The sequence below is a fragment of the Ahaetulla prasina genome, chromosome 1 (genome assembly GCF_028640845.1).
Source record: "Ahaetulla prasina isolate Xishuangbanna chromosome 1, ASM2864084v1, whole genome shotgun sequence".
Taxonomy (NCBI): Eukaryota; Metazoa; Chordata; class Lepidosauria; order Squamata; family Colubridae; genus Ahaetulla; species Ahaetulla prasina.
Window position 1 is genome coordinate 369905436 of NC_080539.1, and position 18843 is coordinate 369924278.

The 18843-nt window shown below is 49.8% G+C and overlaps 1 protein-coding gene across 3 annotated transcripts in view; it reads right to left on the bottom strand.

Annotated features, from left to right (window-relative positions):
• Nucleotides 1-16021, bottom strand: part of TLE5 (TLE family member 5, transcriptional modulator) — a 34225-nt gene extending 18204 nt beyond the window's left edge. For all 3 annotated transcript variants that reach the window (XM_058163579.1, XM_058163578.1, XM_058163577.1), the window contains exons 1-3: nt 15465-16021; nt 3407-3504; nt 2393-2456 (exon numbers count right to left, since the gene is read on the bottom strand). In XM_058163579.1, coding sequence (XP_058019562.1) covers nt 2393-2456; nt 3407-3504; nt 15465-15491 — 189 coding nt within the window. In that variant the 5' untranslated portion in view covers nt 15492-16021. The remainder of the gene's footprint in view (nt 1-2392; nt 2457-3406; nt 3505-15464) is intronic.
• Between the last annotated feature and the right edge of the window lie 2822 nt (nt 16022-18843).

Sequence of the window (18843 nt, forward strand, 5' to 3'; positions counted from 1 at the left end):
AGGACCAACTATACATTCTGTTTTTCCCCTAAATGCCATTCATGGACTCAGTAGAATGGTGTTTCTTATATTGTTCGAGGACCCTTGAACATCTCCCAAAACTCTCTTGGGCCCCCCCAAAAAATCAAAATGATTTGCTGGATATTGAAAATATTGCAAAAATATAAAATGTCATCAGCCATCTCACTGGTTTTTTAAAAAAAAAAATAGGGTTTTTTCCACAAGAACTATTTTATTGATGCGAACACCAAATGAGTTTCGTATTGTCGTTTTTAGCAGATTCAATAAATAAATTTGCTACGAATGGGTCCATTTTAATTTTTAATACAACCTATGCCAACGAAAGCTCCGTTTGGGGTCCTCCGTGACTTTTAAAATTGGGAAGGGGGCCCAAGAGCAGAAAGGCTGACCTAGATTAAAATTAAAACAGCAATCCTGCACATTTTTAATCCTCTTAACATCAGAGAGAGAGCCAAAATCTCCACCATCAACCCTTGCAACCACACATTTATTTAAGTTGCCACCCGGTCGATTTGGGGGCCTCTGGAATTACCTTGAGGATGGGATGAAGCAAAAATACACAACACCCCACCTACCCACCCACCCCCGAATTCACAATCCTTCTGGCCCACCTTAACTGCTCTTGCAGGCCTTGGGAGAATTCAAACACTCCTTATTAAAGACTAGAAACTTGGCAAGGCAGAGAATTTGGCTCACGGGGGTTCTGCTTTCTAAATGGGAGAAGTGGGTGCAGGAGGTAGTTTGTGGCTTTTCTTGACTGCCACGAAAGGTTAGTATGTGCTTACAAGAACTGTGGGTTGTTGTTGGTTTTTTTTGCCCTTTTCTTTTTAATTGAATTTCCTCGGAAATACAAAGCATTTTTATGCCTTATCTCTGTGCTCCACAGAAGGTGCGGCAGCCTTTTTCTGGAGGGCCTGGGAACTGGTTTCACTCAAGGCTAACAACATCCATCACCTTGAATCTTGGCAGCAGCAACAGGCACAGCTGGCCACCTCCAACCAGCAGTCAAGGAGAGCCAGCTAACTGTGTCCTGATAAAAGCTAAGTAAATAAAAAATAAGCCAGGGTCTAATGCAGCTGCCTGGGTGACTTATGCAAAACAGCCCAAGCTTCCTTTTTTATTTTATTTTTTGCAAAAAACCAAACAAACCAAAACAACACATGATAAGAGGCTGAACAGAGGACACAAAATTCCTTCCAGAAGGCAGCAGAATTCTTATTCTCGCTTTCGGGATCTCGCTGGGGCGTCCTTAAGTTTCTAGACCTCAAGAGAAAGGAGAGAGGGGGAAAAAAAGAATGGGAAAGGAAGAAAAAGAAAGAAAAAAGAGAGAGGAGAGAGAGAAAGAAGAAAGGAAGGAAGGATGGAAAGAAAGGAAGGAAGGGAGAGAAAGAAGGAAGAAAGGAAGGATGGAAAGAAAGGAAGGGAGGGAGGGAGGGAGGAAGAGAAAGAAGAAGGAAGGATGGAAAGGAAGAAAGGGAGAGAAAGAAGGAAGAAAGGAAGGATGGAAAGAAAGGAAGGAAGAGAGAGAAAGAGAAAAATGAAGAAAAAGAAAGAAAGAAAGAAAGAAAGAAGGAAGGAAAGAAGGAAGGAAGGAGGGAAGGGAAAGCAAACCCCCAGAATTGCTCAAAGGTGAGATGGGTGGCATAAACATTTAATAAATAAATAAAATTAAAATGGGCTTCGGTTTTTGGACAGAGGGGAAGAACCGAGAACCAGAATCCAACTGACATAAACACCCTTGGAATGGTGTGGGAGAAGGAATGGATTCCCAGAGGAAAAAATTGCAGACTACAATAACCAGGAGCACCGCTCAGGTGACCCTGAGGACACAGGTAAACCTCCAAGTAGCCTCAACGACCCTCTCAAAGGATGCAAATGACCAGCTGTCTGCAAGGAATATAAATCCTTCCGTTCCCCACCATCTAGTCAGAGCTGAAGAAGCTTCTTGGATGAGAAGTGAAACCTCTTCAAAGAAAAACGAAACGAAACAAGGAAGTCCAGTTGCCTCTTGAAAAAAGCACCTTTGGGACAATCATGGCCTGGATGACTGAGAATCTCTACATAATCCAACTGAGAACTACTTTTAAGGCAGTAATTGGGGGGGCGGGGAGTCTTTAATTCAGAGGATTTGATTCCTGGGGAGGGGTGAGAGGGAAATTTGGCTTATAGAGGCCTTGAGCTTCCTATCACCTGCATTTGAACAGATAGTCCTGTCCTTCTGTTTTGGTTTGCAAAGGAGGGGGCTGTTCTCCCTGCTCCTTTTATGTATTGGGGGGGGGCATAGGGGAAGCGGGAACCATTTGCAGCTTTGCCTCACAGGACTCGCTGCTCTCCTTGGAAGGACCCCGCCGATCGCGAGCGCGAAACTTACCATCACGTAATGGCGCTGCATCTCCGACTTTTCGCTGGCCAGCTTGTCGCATTCCAACTTCAGGCTGTTAAGAAAGAGGGAAATTGGGGAGGTGGGTACAGGGGAGGATGAAGTGAGTGTGTGTGTGTGGGGAAACGGGCTTGTCTGCCGTTGGAAACCCTGCCCGACTTCCGTTCAGTGACCGTTCAAAGTTAAAATAGCACGGGGAAAAAAAAAGTGACCGATCACGGGGTCCTCGCACTTACGACCGTTGTAGCGTCTGCCAGTCAGGTGAGCGAAACTCGGGCACCTGTTTCTGAGCTTGAGATCTCATACCATCCTCTAGCTTTTTTTTTTTTAAAGTTATTTTTTATAAAAACAACAACAACAAAATGCGGTTTATAAAATAGGCCTCCGTTTCCAACTGCATCCGGATTTTAAAAATGTTTAAGCATCCGATTTTCAGTGTTTCAGATTATTGCAAAAATAATGGGAGTCCTTTGCCAAATACATAGAAAAGGGATCTCAAAAAGAGAGGCGAGGCAGATCCGGGGATCAGACTGGGATCTCTTAGAGAAGATCTCTGGATGATCTGCAACAGACTGGCAGGCAAGCATGTTTTGACTTCAAATGCGGGCTTGCCACACTTGGTAAAACTGTGGACTTCAACTCCCAGAATTCCCACTCCTGATTTAAGGCGTTGAATCATAAAGCTTGCTGACTGAGGAATTCCGGGAATTGAAGTCCACCCATAGCTTAAGGCACGTGCTGGCTGGGGAATTCTGGGAATTCTTGAAGTTGCTGAGGGTGAGAAACACTATTCTATAGGATCTCCCGGTGACATTTTAACATCGCTGCACCAAGACTTGCACGCTGCTGAGATCCTCATAAGCAAAAATGGTGCAAATCTATGCCTCAGCGTTAGCCCCATGGGATCCAACCTTCTTTTCGATTTCACCAGCTCCCACACCCTGGCCTAGAAATCATCGTTCGCACAACCGCGGGCTGAAAGCTGGAGAAAAGTGGGCGATTTACCTGTGATACTGTGCCTGCAGCAACTGGAACTCGTCTTTAATCCGGTCGCAGGAATCGGAAGTTGTGAACTTCAACTGCTGAGGCAGATGAGAAGAGGCCTGAAACAGAATTGGGGTGGGGGGTGTGAGGGGTTTTTAGCCAACTAAAAAACGACCCTGGGAGCCTGCTTTAATTGTTTGATTTGGTATGTTGTTAATTGCCTGCTCAGGATGCTAGTCCTCAAGACTTCACCGAAGAAACCGTCCACTGCACTATGACATAAATGGTGGTTTAGGGCAGGGGTCTGCAAATTTGGCTCTTTTAAGACTTGTGGACTTCAACTCCCAGAGTTGAAGTCCACAAGTTTTAAAAGAGCCAAGTTTGCAGACCCCTGGTTTAGGGGGTACGGTGACCATGTTTACAACGCACCTTAAATTATGATGTGCTTCACCTGGTTTCAGCTTAACCAAGACTACTCAAGCTATCATTCGACATAATCCAAGATGTAATCAATCATCAATCCTCAATATATTTTACACAGCAACATTTTGAGAACCGGTTTGGACTAGCAGCGGAGATTTTGAACTAGAAAACCAAGAAGTCAGGAGCTGGCGGACGTTAGGCCAATCCCTTTCTCTGTCCAACCCACCCCACAGGGTTGTTGTTATGGGGGAAACAGGAGGTGGGAGCTGCCTTGAGTTACACAGACAAATCTCATTATAAAATGAACGTTTTGGCTACCTGAAAAGCAAGCAAACAAAAAAAAAAAAAACAACGCAGGATAAAATACAGATCCTATCTCAGGCCTACAGGTAGTCCTCGACATACGACCACAATTGAGCCCCAAAATGTATGTTGCTAAGTGAGAAATCTGTCAAGTGACTTTTGCCCCATTTTACAGCTTTCCTTGCCACATTCGTTAAGTGAATCACTGCAGTTTCGTCGAGTAAGTAACAACGGTTGTTAAGTGAATCTGGCTTCCCCGTTGACGTTGCTCCGTCATAAACGCGAGTCAGTTGTCAAGCGCATCTGAATGCAAGTCATATGACCATGGGGAACGTTGCAACGGTCGTAAGTGTAAAAAACGGTCCTAAATCAGTGCCGTCGTAACTTCAAACAGTCACAAAGTAGACTGTGGTAAGTGGAACAATGGGATGTACCATTTCTGAGTTGGGGGGGGGAGTTGTTGGTAAGTTCAGAGACAGACACTCAATTTCTGAACACTGTGGGGGGGTTTTTCTTCCTCTTCATCAATTTCATAAAACGAAGCCGTTTTGGGACACGCCTTTTCCTTCGAAGGAATTAATTTTCTACGTGGGGCGAGCGCTAAAACGGGATAATTTCTACCTGCAGGTTGGACTGCATCTAATCATTCAAACACAACTCACCTCACCTGTTGGGTAAAGCGATGCACATTACTGTCCATCCATCCGGACTGCAATAATCTCTGTTGCCACCAGATGGCAGCAAAGAGATCCGGAAAGATCTATTTGCTGCCCTCAAGTGGGCTGGATTGTTTTAAAATTCATTGTTCCTTCCCAACTCCAATGGACTCTGGATGGCGGTACAAATAGTTCACCCCTTGTGAATATTTATTTAACGAATGTCTGAAGTTACATCAATGGTTTATCACCAATCGGAGACGACTTCCGGTGTCCAGGGGCAACGGGTCGTCTGGAGGCTTCTCTTGCCCCCAGCGCCCGAATCCGGCCGCCGCCGAGGCCCCCAGGGGCCAGGTGTTCCGAAAAGGACACCTGCCGCACGGACGGCTCGCCAGGGGTCTCCCAGCCGACATACAGGACTGGGGGACCGATGCTGGCGCGTCCTAGGCTCGGCGGGGTTCGAGGCCACGGGCCACGCCATGATTTTGGTCGTCGCCTGGGCCGCTGTGCCCGGTGACACCGGGGCTTTGGATTTATAACTGCAGCAGCCTGGTGGTGAACAGGGAACGGAGAAGAATTGAGGAATGGAGAAGGGAAGGGGATATCGGTAAACGCGAGTGGAGTGCCCGGAGTGCGGGGGTTTTCTCCCCTGCGGCTGGAAGGAGCACGAGTCATTCTGGAGAGAGGAGAACTTAAAATAAGAAGATTACTGGTTTTGTGGAGCTCTGGAGAGAAGAGGTGATGGAGAAATTTAGGAGGGAGGTTTGAGGCCCCCCTCCTCTGGGGAACAGTGGTGGCGTCCAGCTCCCGCCTTCACTATGAGAATCTTGATGACATCACTTCCCTCCGGCTTCCTGGTTGACTAACTGTACTCTGGACTCGTTGCTCCTGTGAGTGCCCCCTGGTGGATCCGGAGGAAATTACAAGGATACTGTGCTTGCCTGAGGATTTTGAATTTTTTTTCCAAATGGCAAAGGTCAGAGACCAACTGCTGGAGAGATGGAGAGAATTCTGGAAAAGTTATCCAATATGGACAAGAAACTGGATGATTTGCAAAGAGGCCAAACGGAAATAAGAGCAGAAATTGTGACTATCCAAAAGGATTTAAAGGATACTCAACAAGTCTCAGCAGAAAACAAGCAGAAAGTGGAAGGTCTGAGGGTGAGATGCGGCAGTGCAGAAAAGAGAGGAGACGACAGGCAATGCTGTGCTTGGACTACAGATGGATAAAATGTCTTATTTCCTTAGGTTTCAAAATTTGGAAGAAGTGGACCAAGAAGATTTGAGAGATGTTGTGACTAAATTGTTGGGAGAATTTCTTGGGAGAGGTGTTGATTTCATGAATTGGGATCTGGATCGAGTTTATAGAGTTAATTCACAATATGCACGCACGCATGCAGTTCCCAGAGAGGTTCATGTCAAATTTGTGAGAAGAGAGACGAGAGATGAAATTCTTAGAAAACATAGGAGTGGGGCACTGACTTACAGGGGCAGGGAGATAGCCATTCTGAGGCAGATTCCCAGACAGGTACGTGAAATGAGAAAGAAATATTACTTTTTGTCAAGCAAATTGTACCAGAAGGGAGTGGGCTTCAGATGGCTGATGCCAGAGGGATTGATGATTTTCCGGGAGGGCATTACGAAAAAATTAGTACAATTATGGAGGCTACGGCCTACGTGGAGGAACACAAAGCCCTCCTGGAATCAGATGACCCAGGAATTGAAGAAGGGAGGTTATAGACCGGGGGGCGGTGGCGCCTGCCGCTGTTGCGGCCCTGGAGTTGGGTCAGGCTGAACCCAGAGTTCTGAGATCCAAAACTAGGAAGTGATAAAGATATTTGGTATTGTGTTGGTTTTCCTTATTCTCTTTTGTATGATATTCTGTTTATTCTTGACCCTTCTTTATTGCGTATGTAAGATTTGTAAACTTAGCTACTTCGTGTCACCTGCTTGCCATATGGCTGTTGTATGTGTTAAAAAATTTGAGTAAAATTCTTATCTAGGATAAGAAAAATGAAAATTTGCCATACCTGATATGTATTTGTATATACCTTTTTTGACCAATAAAAACTTTTTGAACAAAAAAAAAAAAAAAATGGTTTATCACCAATCCTCACAATTTTTTTTAATTTTTTTTTTAATTTGAATTTATATCCCGCCCTTCTCCAAAGACTCAGGGCGGCTTACAATGTTAAGCAATAGTCTTCATCCCTTGTATATTATATACAAAGTCAACTTTTATTGCCCCCAATGATCTGGGTCCTCATTTTACCTACCTTATAAAGGATGGAAGGCTGAGTTGACCTTGGGCCTGGTGGGACTTGAACTTGCAGTAATTGCAAGCAGCTGTGTTAATAACAGACTTACTTAGTCTGTTGAGCCACCAGAGGCCCTAATTACGATTCCGTTGCGGTGTCCCAATAGGTCACGTGATCAAAATCCACTGGTATGTATTTACGGTGGTGTTAGATTCCTGGAGGATCATTTGTAACCCTCCCAGAGAACGAAGACCATGGAGGAAGCTGGATTCATTTAATAACTGCACAATTCACTTAATGACCACAATGATTTGCTAAAGAAGTGTGGGAAAAAGATCATACAATAGGATGCAACTTGCTTCACGCCTGTACTGCTTAATGATGGAAGTTTAATCCCAATTGTGGTCATAAATTGATGGCAAAGATTTGGCTTTTATTGATTTATTATTAAATACATGATACAGCCAGCTGTCCATCCAAAAGCGGCTATCTAAATTGCTCACTGCACGGCCCAGAAAATTTCTTTTGAGATGTCTGAGGCCTTGAATATCTTGAAAACTACGTTTCCCAACTTCCAGACAGGTGGACTTCAACTCCCATAATTCTCCACAAATGGGCCACGCTGGGTGGTGAATTAGTGGAACAGAAATCTCACCCCTGCCAATGGCTGAGGCTGGAAAACCCTTGGTTTAAAGACCCTTTAAAACAGGGGTCTTCAACCTTGGCAACTTTAAGACTTGTGGACTGGCTGAGGAATTCTGGGAGTTGAAGTCCACAAGTCTTAAAGTTGCTAAGTTTGGAGACCCCTGTTTTAAAAGGTAGTCAACTTACAATCATTCGTTTAGTGACCAAAGTTACAATGGCACTTTTCACACTTATGACCGTTTTGGGAGCTTGGCAATGATTAGTATTTATGACAGTTGCTATGTCCGGGGTTCCCAGCCGGCTTCCGACAAGCGAAGTCAAAGGGGGAAAAACTAGATTCGCTTAATGACCACATGATTCACTTAACAATGCAGTGATTCACTTAACAAAGGTGGCAAAAAAGGTCGAAAAAGGGGGGGAAGCTCACTTCACAACGGCCACGCTTACCAACAGACATTTTGGGTTCAATTGTGGTCTCGAGGAGTACATTGCAATTTGATTTGTTTTGATATAATCCAGGTCCACCTGGATGCATCAGTTTGATATCCGGACAACTGCAAACAGATGCTTTAGAGCAAAGCTGGCTGGGGAATTCTGGGAGTTGAAGTCCTCCAGGCTTAAAGTTGCCAAGGTTGGAGACCCCGTTTTAGAGGAAGCATCAGATTTTAGCCATCCAGCTATTCTATCTGCCTTTAGCAACTGCAACGATTAGCGGTTTTGGCGGGCATCAGTCCATCTCTTGCTTTGGGTAGTGATCCACCAAGATTACAGGTAGTCCTCCACTTACGACCACAACTGAGGCCAATGTTTATGTTGCTAAGTGAGAAATCTGTCAAGTGAGCTTTGTCCCATTTTAACGACTTTTCTTGCTGCATTTGTTAAGTGAATCACGGCGGTTTCGTCGAGTAAGTAACAACGGTTGTTAAGTGAATCAGGCATCCACTGGCTTTGTTTGTCAAAAGGTTGCAAAAGATCCCAGGACCCTACAACCATCATAAATACGAACCATTTGCCAAACATCCAAAGGTAAAAAATTTTTTTGTTTTTTTTTTGTTTAAAATTTATACCCCGCCCTTCTCCGAAGACTCAGGGCGGCTTACAATGTTAAGCAATAGTCTTCATCCCTTGTATATTATATACAAAGTCAACTTTTATTGCCCCCAACGATCTGGGTCCTCATTTTACCTACCTTATAAAGGATGGAAGGCTGAGTTGACCTTGGGCCTGGTGGGACTTGAACCTGCAGTAATTGCAAGCAGCTGCTGTTAATAACAGACTTACTTAGTCTGTTGAGCCACCAGAGGCCCTAATTACGATTCCGTTGCGGTGTCCCAATAGGTCACATGATCAAAATCCACTGGTATGTATTTTCGGTGGTCTCAGATTCCTGGGGGATCATTTGTAACCCTCCCAGACAAGCAAAGACCATGGAGGAAGCTGGATTCATTTAATAACTGCACAATTCACTTAATGACCACAATGATTTGCTAAAGAAGTGTGGGAAAAAATCATACAATAGGAGGCAACTTGTTTCACGCCTGCACTGCTTAATGACGGAAGTTTAATCCCAATTGTGGTCATAAGTTGATGGCCAAGATTTGGCTTTTATTGATTTATTATTAAATACATGATACAGCCAGCTGTCCATCCAAAAGCGGTTACCTAAATTGCTCACTGCACGGCCCAGAAAATTTCTTTTGAGATGTCTGAGGCCTTGAATATCTTGAAAACTACATTTCCCAACTTCCAGACAGGTGGACTTCAACTCCCATAATTCTCCACAAATGGGCCACGCTGGGTGGCGAATTAATGGAACAGAAATCTCACCCCTGCCAATGGCTGAGGCTGGAAAACCCTTGGTTTAAAGACCCTTTAAAACAGGGGTCTTCAACTTTGGCAACTTTAAGACTTGTGGACTTCAACTCAAACATAGAATATTCAATACGTTTGCAACAGCAGAATTGTTTGGGACCAGCAAGGCTGGTGCGAGAAAGAAATTTTGTGTAGTGGTGCTTATTTCCTTTAGATTTCCTTATTTCTAGGTTGAATCTCTCCTTGATCAGTTTCCATCCATTATTCCTTATCTGGCCTTTAGGTGCTTTGGAAAATAGCTTCACCCCCTCCTCCCTGTGGCAGCAAAGCTGGCTGAGGAACTCTGGGAGTTGAAGTCCACAAGTCTTAAAGTTGCTAAGGTTGGAGACCCCTGCTTTAAAAGGTAGTCAACTTACAATCATTCGTTTAGTGACCAAAGTTACAATGGCACTTTTCACACTTATGACCATTTTGGGAGCTTGGCAATGATTAGTATTTATGACAGTTGCTGTATCCGGGGTTCCCAGCCGGCTTCCAACAAATAAAGTCAAAAGGGGAAAAGCTAGATTCGCTTAATGACCACATGATTCACTTAACAACGCAGTGATTCACTTAACAATGGTGGCAAAAAAGGTCGAAAAAGGGGGGGGAAGCTCACTTCACAACGGCCACGCTTACCAACAGACATTTTGGGTTCAACTGTGGTCTCGAGGAGTACACTGTAATTTGGTTTGTTTTGATATAATCCAGGTCCACCTGGATGCATCAGTTTGATATCTGGACAACTGCAAACAGATGCTTTAGAGCAAAGCTGGCTGGGGAATTCTGGGAGTTGAAGTCCTCCAGGCTTAAAGTTGCCAAGGTTGGAGACCCCGTTTTAGAGGAAGCATCAGATTTTAGCCATCCAGCTATTCTATCTGTCTTTAGCGACTGCAACGATTAGCGGTTTTGGCGGGCATCAGTCCATCTCTTGCTTTGGGTAGTGATCCACCAAGATTACAGGCAGTCCTCCACTTACGACCACAATTGAGGCCAATGTTTATGTTGCTAAGTGAGAAATCTGTCAAGTGAGCTTTGTCCCATTTTAACGACTTTTCTTGCTGCATTTGTTAAGTGAATCACGGCAGTTGTTAAGTTAGTAACACTGCTGTTAAGTGAATCAGGCATCCACTGGCTTTGTTTGTCAAAAGGTTGCAAAAGATCCCAGGACCCTACAACCATCATAAATATGAACCATTTGCCAAACATCCAAAGGTAAATTTTTTTTTTGTTTTTTTTTTGTTTAAAATTTATACCCCGCCCTTCTCCGAAGACTCAGGGCGGCTTACAGTGTATAAGGCAATAGTCTCATTCTATTCGTATATTTTTACAAAGTCAACTTATTGCCCCCCCAACAATCTGGGTCCTCATTTTACCTACCTTATAAAGGATGGAAGGCTGAGTCAACCTCGGGCCGGGCTTGAACCTGCAGTAATTGCAGGCTTTGTGTTCTTAATAACAGGCTTTACCAGCCTGAGCTATCCGTGACCATGGGGATTGTAAGTGTGAAAAATGGTTGTAAGTCCCTTTTCTCAGTGATGTTGTAGCTTCGAACGGTCACTAACTGAACTGTTATAAATCGAGAACTACTTGTGTTTTTTTTCCACCTACCCGCATTCACTGTTGCAGGCCTCCTGTAATCCCTGGCTTGTTTAAACACAAATTTGTTAAATTAGTCACCCTCGGAGAGTCCAAACATCACCCACCTTAAGTTGTAACACAAAGAGTGCAAATCGCAAACGGCTAAGTTCAGGTTATTGGAAGGGAAAAGCCCATTATGGCTTAATTGGATGTGGGCCTCACCAATCCAAACAAATTTTTACTCCAAAGTAAGAACGCTACACCTACATTAATTTATTTAATGGATTATGACTTATGTTGTATTTTAATTTATGATTGTTAATCTTATACCCTGTACTTTGTTCTGGGAAGTCTCGGGGGGGGGGGAGGGAGGGGAAGGGGGGAGAGATGAAGGATCAATGTAAAGGAATGATTGAAGATATGTAATTAAGAAATAGAAATAATTTGAAATGAAATCGGGGCTGCTCAGCTGCCATTTCAGAAGGGAATGGAAAGGGAGAGGAGAGAGTGAAGGAAGAAAGTAGGTAGGAAAGAGAGAGGTAGAAAAGGGGGAAAGGAGAGGAAGAAGAAAGGGGAAAGAGAGAGGGTTAGAAAGGGTGGAAGAGAAGAGTAGGGAAGGAGGAGAGGATGTAGAAAAGCGAAGGAGAGGAAGGATGAAGAAAGTAGAAGAAAGTAGAGAAGGGAGGAGGAAAGGTTTGTTAAGGAAGGAAGTGGTAGCTGGGCAGGTCCGAATAAGTAACAAATGAAAGTTAATGACTAATGTTGAATAAGAGACTGTATATTGAATAGGTTGTTGGAAAATGGAAATAAAACTTTTTTACTAAAAAAAAATAAATTATTTAATGCATTAATTTTCCCTTTGGTGCTAGAAAACTTTTATTTTGGGGCGTTCTTCAATAACGTCTACAAAATCCAGTCCTTTGGAAAACTCTTCAGTTATCCAAGCAAGATCTTCCTTTTCTTTCCTGGTTTTTCTACACAAAATCATCAGCCGGATTTTATTTTAGGATCTGGTGACTTTTGCTGTATTCAAACCCCCAACCCCCCCCAAGATCCTGAACAGCTTTACCACAACAGCACAACCTGGGGTCACACAAATCTTTTAAGTCCATTGACCTGGGCTCTGGAAAGGAAATTTTTTGAGTGGGTGGGGCAAAGCAAAGTTCCCTTTCCCTGTTGTTTTCAGTCTGGGCCTTCTTCCTTTTGAAAAGCAAAATTAAACCTGCTTTCCTGTAATCGGAAATCCGGTGGCCTTCCTCCCCCCTCCCCCCCCCGTTTCATTCTATTCTTTTACATCCTACAAAAATCAGCTTTTATTTTATTTTTTTCCCTCTGCGGAGACTCATTTCCCACCAAGCAGAGGGCAGGCGGCTTAGGTTTCTGGCGGGTTTCATTCCTTTCATCTACTTCAATCCATCAGATATCAGAGTGCAAAGTAAGGGAAAGGGGGGGGGGGAGAAACTGAGTTTATTTATTTATAGGCCCCCCTCCAGTCCCCATATTTTGCAAATCTCTTCCAATCCAATTCCACTTTTCCGACTCTCAAACCCATCTGACCTCCTCTCCCCTCTCAATTCATGGCCCTTAACGTCATGAGACTTTTTCCGTGGGGCTCTCCCAAGCCCCTCTTCTCACCCCACCAACATAAAGGGTCCACTCCCCTCCTCAATGAGGACTAGTTTCTTAACCCACGCTCATCTTCTCCACTCACCCTGCCACCATTGGTTGGGGTGCACTTTTCTTGGCCCCCCTCCAGCCAGGTGATGCCTAGCCAGGCCTGTGCCCCTCTCTGGGGGAGAGGGGATCACCGGGGTGCCCATTCCACCCACCTCCACCTTCCCATGGCCCAGATATGGTTTTTTTTCTCTCTCTCTCCCCAGCCCCAGGTCCACGCCCTTCCTTTTATGCCCCAATTCCGTGGCTTGCCCCCCTTAAGATTTTTGTTTTTGCTGTTGCTGCTTTGGGAAAGGGGAGGGGGGGATATCTCCTGCAAGAGGAACCCCCCTTCCTCCCCACCCAAAAAACCCACCACCTCCCTTCTGGCTGCACCTCCCGCACCTGGTTCCCCCAACCCTCCTTTCCCCTCTTCCCCAAAGGCCCCCCCTTTCTCTTTCCCCTTCCTTTATGTCAAAGGCTCCTTTGCAAAACTAGAGAGGTTGGGTGGGGAGAAACTGAGTTTATTTTATTTATAGGCCCCCCTCCAGTCCCCATATTTTGCAAATCTCTTCCAATCCAATTCCACTTTTCCCACCCTCAAACCCCTCTGCCCTCCTCCCCTCTCAATTCATGGCCCTTAACGTCATGAGACTTTTCTGTGGGGCCTCCCAAGCCCCTCTTCTCACCCCACCAACATAAAGGGTCCACTCCCCTCCTCAATGAGGACTAGTTTCTTAACCCACGCTCATCTTCTCCACTCACCCTGCCACCATTGGTTGGGGTGCACTTTTCTTGGCCCCCTTCCAGCCAGGTGATGCCCAGCCAGGCCTGTGCCCCTCTGGGGAGAGGATCACCAGTGCCCATTCCACCCACCTCCACCGTCCCATGGCCCAGATATGGTTTTTTTTCTCTCTCTCTCCCCAGCCCCAGGTCCACGCCCTTCCTTTTATGCCCCAATTCCGTGGCTTGCCCCCCTTAAGATTTTTGTTTTTGCTGTTGCTGCTTTGGGAAAGGGGAGGGGGGGATATCTCCTGCAAGAGGAACCCCCCTTCCTCCCCCCCCAAAAAACCCACCACCTCCCTTCTGGCTGCACCTCCCGCACCTGGTTCCCCCAACCCTCCTTTCCCCTCTTCCCCAAAGGCCCCCCCCTTTCTCTTTCCCCTTCCTTTATGTCAAAGGCTCCTTTGCAAAACTAGAGAGGTTGGGTGGGGGGGGAGAGAAATCACCCCTTGCAATCTCCACTAACGCCTCCCTGCTACCGTTAATATCGGAGGGGGCTCCCCGACTTCTGGGCACCCCGATGCCCATGCTTCCCTGCCCCCTCCCCTCTAGGCCTGCTCCCCTTAATATCGGAGGGGGCTCCCCAACTTCTGGGCACCCATGCTTCCCTGCCCCCTCCCCCCGAAGCCCCCTACCCTTAATATTGGAGGGGGCTCCCCGACTTCTGGGCACCCCGATGCCCATGCTTCTCTACCCCCTGCCCCCTACCCTTAATATTGGAGGGGGCTCCCCGACTTCTGGGCACCCATGCTTCTCTGCCCCCTCCCCCCTCCCCTTAATATTGGAGGGGGCTCCCCGACTTCTGGGCACCCTGATGCCCATGCTTCCCTGCCCCATTCCCCCCTACCCTTAATATAGGAGGGGGCTCCCCGACTTCTGGGCACCCCGATGCCCATGCTTCCCTGCCCCCTCCCCTCTAGCCCCTCTCCCCTTAATCTCCCCGACTTCTGAGCACCCATGCTTCCCTGCCCCCTCCCCCTAACCTTAATATCAGAGCGGGCTCCCCGTCTTCTGGGCACCCCGATGCCCATGCTTCCCTGCCCCCTCCCCTTAATATCAGGGGGGGCTCCCTGACTTCTGGGCACCCTGATGCCCATACTTCCTGCCCCTCCCCTAACCTTAATATCGGAGGGGCTCTGACTTCTGGGCACCCATGCTTCCCTGCCCCCTCCCCCCTAATCTTAATATCAGAGGGGGCTCCCCGACTTCTGGACACCCATGCTTCCCTGCCCCCTCCCCCCTAACCTTAATATTAGAGGGGGCTCCCCAACTTCCGGGCACCCTGATGCCCATGCTTCCCTGCCCCATTCCCCCCTACCCTTAATATAAGAGGGGGCTCCCCAACTTCTGGGCACCCATGCTTCCTTGTCCCTAACCCCCCCCTCCCCTTAATATTGGAGGGGGCTCCCCGACTTCTGGGCAACCGATGCCCATGCTTCACTGCCCCATAGAATAGAATAGAATTTTTTATTAGCCAAGTGTGATTGGACACACAAGGAATTTGTCTTGGTGCATATGCTCTCAGTGTACCAAGAGAGCATTCCCCCCTACCCTTAATATAGGAGGGGGCTCCCCGACTTCTGGGCACCCATGCTTCCCTGCCCCCTCCCCCTTTTTTTTCTCTGCCCCCCCTCCCCTTTGAGTCGTGGTTTCTTTTTTTTTTCCTTCCTTCCTCCCCACGGGGGTCCGTGTTTCCCCCTCCCAGATCTCCTCCCCCAACTCCGAAAGGTCCACCGATCCTGAACGCACCCGCGGCATTGGACTGCCCCTCCCCTTCTCCCTTTGCACCCAACCGCCCTCCCTCCATAACCCCGCATTCCCACGACACGCTCCTCCCTGGGTCCCTGAGCACGCATGCATGCATGCAAGCAAGCCCTCCCCATCCGACCCCCTCCCCACTCTCCTCCCCCCTCTCCCTCCTCTTACCGAGTGCCGGCTTTGCGGAAACATCATGCCAATCGGGGAGAGGCAGCCGAGCCGGAGGCAGCCAGCCAGCCGGCGGCTGCTGCTGCTGCTGCTCCTCCTCCTCCTGCAGCCGCTTGCAAAGCCGCCACCCCCCGCCGACCGGCCAAAGGCGGCCGAGGAAGCGCCAGGCGGCGGCGGCGGCGGCTTCTGCAGCAGGAGAGAGGCGGCCTTTGTGGGTCTCTCAATCGGGGATGGCTCCCCCGGGGGTGGGGGGGGGTCCGTTGCAAGAAGCCCCCCCGCAGAGCCCCCCCTCTCTCGCTCTCGCTCTGGGAAGCGGGGAGGCGCCTGAGCTGCGGGCCCGAGCGGGGCTGGTCGCCCAAGGCCGGAAGGACGCGAAGGGCAAGCGGCGCAGTTTCCCCTCCCGGGGCCTCGCCCGCCTCGCTTCGCCTTTCCTCGGCTGCTGCTGCTGCTGCCGCCGCCGCTCCTCCTATTGTCTAATGGCGGCTGCGGACCCCCGCGCTCGCTCCTGCGGCTGAGCGGCAGCACCACCTGCTGCTCCGCCGCTGCATTTCCCGGCCCCGCCCCGCCCCCCCCCTCGCCAAGCCCCGCCCCCTCTCGCACGCGCGCCCGCCCGCAAGCCCCGCCTCCCTTTTCCTCCTCCTTCTCCTCCTTTCCCCCACCACCACCCTCGGGGCTGCTGTGCGCGTTCCGGCAGGCGGATGCAAAGTGGGGAAAAGGGGGAAGAAGAGAGAGAGAGAGAGAGAGAGAGACGCCGCGTGGCCTGGCCTCGCGTCCCACCCGCGGGAGGAAAGCCCCTCCCTCCCTCCCCACTCTTTGCAATGCGTGGACGGGTCGATCCCGCATATCCCTCCCCACTCACTGCAACGGTGCGTGGACGGGGTCGGTCCAGAATATCCCCTCCCCTCCCCCACTCACCGCAACGGTGCGTGGACGGGGGTCGATCCCGCACAGGATATCCCTCCCCCACTCTTTGCAATGCGTGGATGAGGTCGGTCCAGAAATTCCCCTCCCCCACCCACTCCTTGCATCGGTGCGTGGACGGGGGTCGATCCCGCGTAGGATATCCCTCCCCCACTCTTTGCAATGCGTGGATGAGGTCGGTCCAGAATTTCCCCTCCCCTCCCCCGCTCCTTGCATCGGTGCGTGGACGGGGTCGATCCCGCACAGGATATCCCTCCCCCACTCTTTGCAATGCGTGGATGAGGTCGGTCCAGAAATTCCCCTCCCCCACCCACTCCTTGCATCGGTGCGTGGACGGGGGTCGATCCCGCGTAGGATATCCCTCCCTCATTCTTTGCAATGCGTGGATGAGGTCGGTCCAGAATTTCCCCTCCCCTCCCCCGCTCCTTGCATCGGTGCGTGGACGGGGTCGATCCCGCACAGGATATCCTCCCCACTCTTTGCAATGCGTGGATGAGGTCGGTCCAGAAATTCCCTCCCCACCCACTCTTTGCAACGCTGCGTGGACGGGGGTCGATCCCGCGTAGGATATCCCTCCCTCGTTCTTTGCAATGCGTGGACGAGGTCGGTCCAGAATATCCCCTCCCCTCCCCCACTCACCGCAACGGTGCGTGGACGGGTCGGTCCAGAAATTCCCTCCCCACTTTGCAATGCGTGGATGAGGTCGGTCCAGAAATTCCCCTCCCCCACCCACTCCTTGCATCGGTGCGTGGACGGGGGTCGATCCCGCGTAGGATATCCCTCCCTCATTCTTTGCAATGCGTGGATGAGGTCGGTCCAGAATTTCCCCTCCCCTCCCCCGCTCCTTGCATCGGTGCGTGGACGGGGTCGATCCCGCACAGGATATCCCTCCCCCACTCTTTGCAATGCGTGGATGAGGTCGGTCCAGAAATTCCCCTCCCCCACCCACTCCTTGCATCGGTGCGTGGACGGGGGTCGATCCCGCGTAGGATATCCCTCCCTCATTCTTTGCAATGCGTGGATGTGGTCGGTCCAGAATATCCCCTCCCCTCCCCCGCTCCTTGCATCGGTGCGTGGTCGGGGTCGATCCACAGGATATCCTCCCCACTCTTTGCAATGCGTGGATGAGGTCGGTCCAGAAATTCCCCTCCCCCACCCACTCCTTGCATCGGTGCGTGGACGGGGGTCGATCCCGCGTAGGATATCCCTCCCTCATTCTTTGCAATGCGTGGATGAGGTCGGTCCAGAATTTCCCCTCCCCTCCCCCGCTCCTTGCATCGGTGCGTGGACGGGGTCGATCCCAGATAGTTTTTCCCCTCCCCCACACTCTTTGCAACGGTGCGTGGACGGGGTCGATCCCGCATAAGATATCCCTCCCCCATTCTTTGCAATGCGTGGGTGAGGTCGGTCCAGAATATCCTCTCCCCTCCCCCACTCTGCAACGGTGCGTGGACGGGGGTCGATCCAAGATAGTTTTCCCCTCCCTCACCCACTCCTTGCATCGATGCATGGACAGGTTCGATCCCGCATATCCCTCCCCCACTCTTTGCAATGCGTGGATGAGGTCGGTCCAGAATATCCCCTCCCCTCCCCCACTCTGCAACGGTGCGTGAACGGGGTGGATCACGGATATCTCCCCCCCCCCCCATTTGCACCGACGCGTGGACGGGGTCGGTCGGTCCCAGATAGTTCCCCCCCACACTCTGTCGTCCCCTCCCCCACTCCTTGCACCAATGTGTGGACTGGGGTCGACCCTGCGTATCCCTTTCCCTCCCCCATCTTTCCAATGCTTGGACGAGGTCGGCCCAGGATATCCCTCCCTCCCCACCCACTCCTTGCATCGGTGCGTGGACGGGTCGGTCCCAGATAGTTTTCCTCCCCACTCTTTGCAACGGTGCGTGGACGGGGGTCGATCCCGCATAGGATATCCCTCCCCCACTCTTTGCAATGCGTGGATGAGGTCGGTCCAGAAATTCCCCTCCCCCACCCCGCTCCTTGCATCGGTGCGTGGACGGGGTCGGTCCCAGATAGTTTTTCCCCTCCCCCACACTCTTTGCAACGGTGCGTGGACGGGGTCGATCCCGCATAAGATATCCCTCCCTCGTTCTTTGCAATGCGTGGGTGAGGTCGGTCCAGAATATCCTCTCCCCTCCCCCACTCTGCAACGGTGCCTGGATGGGGTCGATCCCAGATAGTTTTCCCCTCCCTCACCCACTCCTTGCATCGATGCGTGGACAGGGGTCCCGCATATCCCTCCCCCACTCTTTGCAATGCGTGGATGAGGTCGGTCCAGAATATCCCCTCCCCTCCCCTCACCCACTCTTTGCAACGGTGCGTGAACGGGGTGGATCACGGATATCTTCCCCCCCTCCCATTTGCACCGACGCGTGGACGGGGTCAGTCAGTCCCAGATAGTTCCCCCCCACACTCTGTCGTCCCCTCCCCCACTCCTTGCACC